Here is a 6000-nt window from a genome sequence, read left to right on the forward strand (position 1 = left end):
TCTAGTGAGAAGGAACTGAAGGTGTGGTTGGATGCTGAGTTGCATGCTGACATCTCCCTATGGTTTTTCAGAAGATAGTTCTAACACAGAAATGGTTTGCCCTGTTAGCAGAGGACCAGACCTATGGTTTTAAATATAGCCTGTCACAGCAGCTAATGCTGTCACAGCTTTCAAACCACATCAGACTGTGTAATCCTGTACGCCACTCGGGTGCTAGTGACAATTCTAGCCTTTGTGGTGTTAGCAGGAAGTGTGATTTGCTGAGAGTGCCTCTGTGTGCTCCGAGTATCTGGAAGCAAATGCTGTCTGAACCTTCTGAAGTCTGTGACTTTGGCAGAATCAGGATTTCTTCCTGTGAGTCAAACATCTGTCTGAATTCTCCGCTCTGACTTCAGGCTGCTATGTGCAGTACTAAAGGTGCAGAGTAGAGTGTGTTGGTTCTCCAAATGCGGCTGTTGGACAGTGAATGAAAGAAGGGCTGTTGCCCATGTGAACAGGAAGAGCCGAACCGGTATCTTTAATGGGAAAGGAAGGGAGCGCTTGGATGCTGGTGAAGGATAGTAGAAAATATATTGACCTGGACGGAAAAAGATGAGGGGGAAAAAGAGAGTGTCTGGCATACACCATGGAAAGAACACGTGCTCCTGGTAGGGACTGCGTCCCGTAAGAGCTGTCTGCCTCTACTGACCTTTATGTCTTAGTCTTAGCAGAAACTGGAATCGAGAAGTATTCGTCCACAGTAGACAAAAATAAATGTCCATGAGCTCTTGTATCTGTGATGCAGGAAAACCACAGAGAGGTGTCTGTGCAGTCTGTTACCTCTGTTCTGCAGGCCCCAGAGAAGAGCAGCTTCTGATGCTCCTCCAAGCCAAGGGAAGCCATCCAAATTCAGTCTTACATGCAAAACTGACCAGGAAGTAGGGTGAACAAGATAATGTTTTCTGAAGACGTGATGGACTTACTAGAGTAGCACTTACTTGCTAATCTTAATGGGAGTTGCAAGTATGAATTATAGACTGGGGGTTGGAAGGGACTTTTAAAGACCATATAGTTCAGTGCTCCTGCCATGGGCAGAAACATCTTTCACTAGGTCAGGTTGCTCAAAGCCCCATCCAACCTGATCTAGAAGACTTCCAGGGATGGAGCATCCATACCTTCTCTGGGCAACCTGTTCCAGTGTCTCACCACCCTCATATTAAAAAATGTCTCCCTTATGTCCAATCGAAACCTTCAATTTAAAACCATTACCCCTTGTCCTGTCACTAAAGGCCCTGGTAAAAAGTCTCCAAAACTTTAACCCTCTATTAATATTTTTCCCTCTACCATGACTAGTCTGTGTGTTATGGTGTGTTTATAAATTTGTACCACACATAAGGTATTAAAACCCAGACGTAAACTGAACTAGTGGCATTCACTTACTTTCTGGGGTCCTTCTTGACACAGTGCCCTGCTTTGTGATATTTAACCACAGACTAAATCACTGACAGTAAGAAATACGAAGTGAGGTTTTTTCTTTCAGGGGCAAGAGGCAAAAAATGACGGTAACAACCATACCTTATAGAACTTCAGTAAAGGCTAACTAGTGAGAAATGTGTCACAAAAATACATTTACAGGACTTAAATATGGATAATAGGGAATGTGTAGGCAATTTTAAGTTCACAGGCTGATCTTGAACACAATAAATCTGAGAGTGAAGAAACCAAGTGAGCAGAGATCAGAACCAAAACGAATAAAATCCCTTTTCTTTTATTATGTAGTTTGGGAGGAGTCAGAAAGACATTCTGTTGATTTCTTGCTTAAGATAATCCCTGCTAAGGAATTAATGTTCTGAGCAGATGGTGCTGTCTCATTTCCAGCAAAAGAACCAAGTGAGATAGTCCATGCAATTATTTTTAATGGCTTGTGTGGTGATCTTCTTAATTTGTGAGAAAATGTTTCATCTTTTGTTAAAGCTGGCTGTGTTCACATGGAGCTTGGCTTTCAGAAATACCGCTCCCTGAGCTGCCAGTGACTTCACTCGTTATTACTAGATGCTTGACACTTCTGCAAATGAGGCCCCAAGCACTTTGTATAAAAGATTAGGATGGGATGAAACACCTATGCAGTTAAGATGCAGGACTTAACCCAAGAGACTTCATGATGAATGGATATCTGTTTATTATGAAGATCACCTGTTAAATATACAAAGTCTCTATTTCCTAAAATTTGTACTACCAGTGCAAAAATTATAGGTGGACTTCAGTGGGTTTTTTTGATTTAGCTTTCAAGCCTTTTCAGCCCTAAACTTCTTGGTTTTGGTTTTGAATTAAAACTCCACAGTCTCTTCATTTGAAATAGTAGGAAGTAGTATCTTGTTACCCTTATTTGCAGAGATGCTTTCAGGCTTAGGATGGGATTTGTTACTTGCAGTGTCACTTTGCTTTGGGTGAGTTGCATTTTCACAAACAGTTATTCGATAGATAAGTCCTTTTGCTTCTTAAGGATGAGAAGGTGCAGCAGAGGGGATCAGAGTAGGATCACAGTGGTTCTTTCTTGCTCTAGTAGTTCTGAATTCACGGGCTATGCTGTCTTTTTCCAGATCCCATGATGTTTCCTGACAGTGGTGCTCCAGAGAAACGCTTCCCCTGTGAGTTCTGTGGCCGATCATTCACAGAAGGCTCTGAGTGGGAGCGACACGTGCTGAGACATGGCATGTAAGTTGGCTTGCACTCCTTTGCCAAACAGCCAAAGGTAATAGTAGATCTCTGTGCATTCTCACGCCCCATTCCCCACCTCCCCATGTGATGAAGGCAAACACAATTCTATGAAGAACGATTCTGTCTATCGCTATCTAGGATACAGTCATCAGGTGTCCCAGCACGGGAAGCTCCTGTTCATCCTTTTTAACTCTGCTGCCCAGGGTGGCTGTAGGTTGTAGGGTTTAACTGTGATTCTAAAACTTAAGGTTGTCCCAAGCTGAAAACCACTTGGCCCATGATTGACTTTAGCTGAGTATACTGTTGATTTTGCCTGCCAACAGTGCAGTATAAAAATGGCAGAAAATTATATGGAATGTTCTAGGAAGGAACTGGGTTTTTCTTCCCATTTATTGTTGTATCTCTTTCGCGTTCTTGCAGCTAAACTTGTGTAGCAGTGCGGAGAATTATGTGCAGAGAATTGCTAAGACCTTCAAGGGAAGTAAAATCAACCTGAATAAACTCCTCCTAAAATGTGCATAGTGAAGTTCACTAGTTCATCTTCATAGTGAAGATCTTTGCCTTTCTCTAGCAGTTTGCACACTGTGGGATGATATGCATCACAGATAAGAATACACATCTTTGGAACAACAATTTCCTGTCTTTTGATGAAGATCTCATCCGTAGCAGAGATATCTTTGCTGACCAGAGTTTCTTCAAAGAGTAGATTTCATTCAAGGTTGCTGACGTGGAAAACATTTGAATACAATATTGCAGGTTAACTGTGATGCGATGAGAAATATTACCTCTCTTACTCTGTCTTGTCTGCATAAATACAAGTAGTTGAAATGTTGCAACCTATAAAAAGTTTTATTGGATCATTAACTCTTTGGGGAAAGCACTCTTTCACTGTGCCTTTGGTTTGGTACCTTCGAAGTCTTGTTTACAAGGGACTGGGATGCCTCTCCTCTTGAGCACGAGGTGACAGTGGTGTGGCTGATTGCATCTACTTTTTTAGAAAGTGTTGGGGTTTTCTCTGTCATGTGGTATGCGCAGATTGGCTTTACTGTTCTCTGTCGACTATAAGTGTTTCTGTTTTCTGCTGCTCGGCTTTCCAGGGCACTGAACGAAAGCAAGCACAGGACCAGTGAGGACAGCCAGCCAAAGGAGGATGTAGAAGAAACTATTAGCACACTGCCAGAAGAAAAAGAAGGCATTGAAAACATGGTGGTGGACTATTCCCACAGCAGTGAAACAGCAGTCAGCATGGTAGCTGCTGACAAACCTCTCCAAGACAACTCGGAGGCCAAAAACGAATAAGCATTTGGTGTGATTCTAATCAGCGTACTTGAACGTGATGAATGGGGTGGGGTGGGTGGGTGGGGTGGGCAGAAGGAAGAAATAAAGCTGCTTTTAGGACTGAATGATCTATTTTCAAAGCACTGGTACCTGTGTGAGTGTGTGTATATTAAAGTTATTTAAGTGATGGAATAAGTGGCTCCATTACATCACTGCATCTTTTCTTCTGGATCTTGACAATGGGAAGTTACATTCATCTTGGACTAATGAAGCAACTCCCCGTATTCCTACATTACACATCGTGCTTTGCAGTGGAGACTTGGATTGATTGTGAATGGAAGCATCGTGAGCGTGGAAGAAGTTGGGGGGGACAACTTTTCAACGCACAAATTTGGGTGCGTTTTTCTAGTTTTAATACATAATGCTTTTCCAGACTGAATGCAACTGCTTTAGAAAAGAAAAAAAAAAAAAAAAAGGAAAAAAACAAAAAAAGGAAAACAAAAAGAAAACAGAAACTGCTTCGCTTAAAACAGTCACCTGTTTCCTAGTACCTCAGAATTAACCAAGGGAGATCTCTGCATTTGTCAGTACTACCTGTTGTCGTTGTGGTTAAATGTAGAGAGACTGCTGGGCAAGGTGGTGAATGGAGGAAGAAAAAAAGTTTTAAAGAAAGGAAAACAAATTGTGCTTAAAATCCCAGTGTGGGTTTTATTTCTTAAAATACTGTGATTTTTTTAATTATTTTAGTAAAAAAAAAATACAAAAAAAAAAGAGAGAGACTTTAATTCCTAGATAACTGTTTGTGAATTGTCATCCTTTATTCCAGGTAAGCTGTTTGTTAGTATTCAGTTATAATTTTAGGATTTGATAGATTTCATGTGACTGATTGTGCGTTTTTGTTTGCCACATGTTTATTTTCTATCAGCCTGAGGTGTTACAAATACAGCACAATTAAGTTTCTCATGTAAAATGAGTATTTCTTTTCGAGGGGGGGGACAGGGAAAGGAGACTAGATCTTGTGAATAGAACATTTCGTTGTTGTTTGTTGTTGTTGTTGTTGTTAATTTTAAACATGGAGATAACAAAGAAGTTTTAACTTTTTTTTAAAAAAAAAACAAAACTAAAGAACCAAACTTACGGCACAGCTATGCAGCTCGCGGGCCAAACACAGAGGTCCTCATAACCTTTCTGTTGCTTGTCATATTAACATCTATCAGTCTCACACCAGTAACTTTTTGTTAAGATTGGCTGCCTTTTTTTCTTCCGTCTGCGGTGTGTGCGTGTTTTCTTTTTGTTTTTGTGTGGTGGGAGGGAGGGGTGTCTGTTAACACATCTTTTTGCAAGCGGAGGTGAAATAGTTACATCCGACATTGAGCCTGGAGAACTACTTTTACTCGATTCAAGGTGGAGTTGCTAAGTTTTTCCCCTCCTCCTTAGCTTTTAGCGTGAGGGGGGCAGCGTAGAATGAATAGGAACTTGCATACCGAAGTGGCTGATCCTGCACTATTTCTTGGGTGGAAAGCCTACCAAACTCCGCAGGAATTTTGCCTGAGCAATGAATACAGGATCTGGTGCCCATGGTATGTTCTGATGGTGAACAAAATTTAAAAAAAAAAAAAAAAAAAAAGGAAAAAAAAAAAAGAAAAAAAAAAAAAGAGAGAAAAAAGAGTTTCTTTCCAAAAAGTAGAAAGTACTTGACTGAAACCTAGTTTTAGAAATGCATGTGTCTTTGTTTGTTTTTTTTGTTTTGGGGGGGATCTGTGGGAGGGGGAGGGGGGGAAATAGGAAGCTGCTGAGGAAACGGGGTCCTAGAGAGCTTCACATAAAATTGATGGCAAAAATGTTGCATTTGTGGAATAAGTGCTACTTGAGAAGCATGGTGTTTTGCTTTTGGGGATTCATCAGTTGTGTGTTAGGGGGATTCTTTTGAATTTTTTGTTGGGGTTTTTTTTGTTTTATTTTGTTTTTTGAAGTAGGGAGGGAACGTCATGAAAAAACACATTGGAGGGACAAGTATAAATACAC

At 40.8% G+C, this 6000-nt stretch overlaps 1 protein-coding gene across 2 annotated transcripts in view; it reads left to right on the forward strand.

Moving 5' to 3' along the window:
* ZNF462 (zinc finger protein 462) overlaps positions 1 to 4723 on the forward strand; it is a 51628-nt gene extending 46905 nt beyond the window's left edge. Inside the window, exons 11-12 of one of the 2 annotated variants that reach the window (XM_074166365.1) lie at positions 2580 to 2694; positions 3795 to 4723. In XM_074166365.1, the coding sequence (XP_074022466.1) occupies positions 2580 to 2694; positions 3795 to 3996 (317 nt within the window). In that variant the 3' untranslated portion in view covers positions 3997 to 4723. The remainder of the gene's footprint in view (positions 1 to 2579; positions 2695 to 3794) is intronic. The other variant, XM_074166366.1, reaches the window with a different exon arrangement.
* Positions 4724 to 6000: the final 1277 nt, after the last annotated feature.

Source organism: Numenius arquata, chromosome Z (assembly GCF_964106895.1).
Source record: "Numenius arquata chromosome Z, bNumArq3.hap1.1, whole genome shotgun sequence".
Classification (NCBI taxonomy): Eukaryota; Metazoa; Chordata; class Aves; order Charadriiformes; family Scolopacidae; genus Numenius; species Numenius arquata.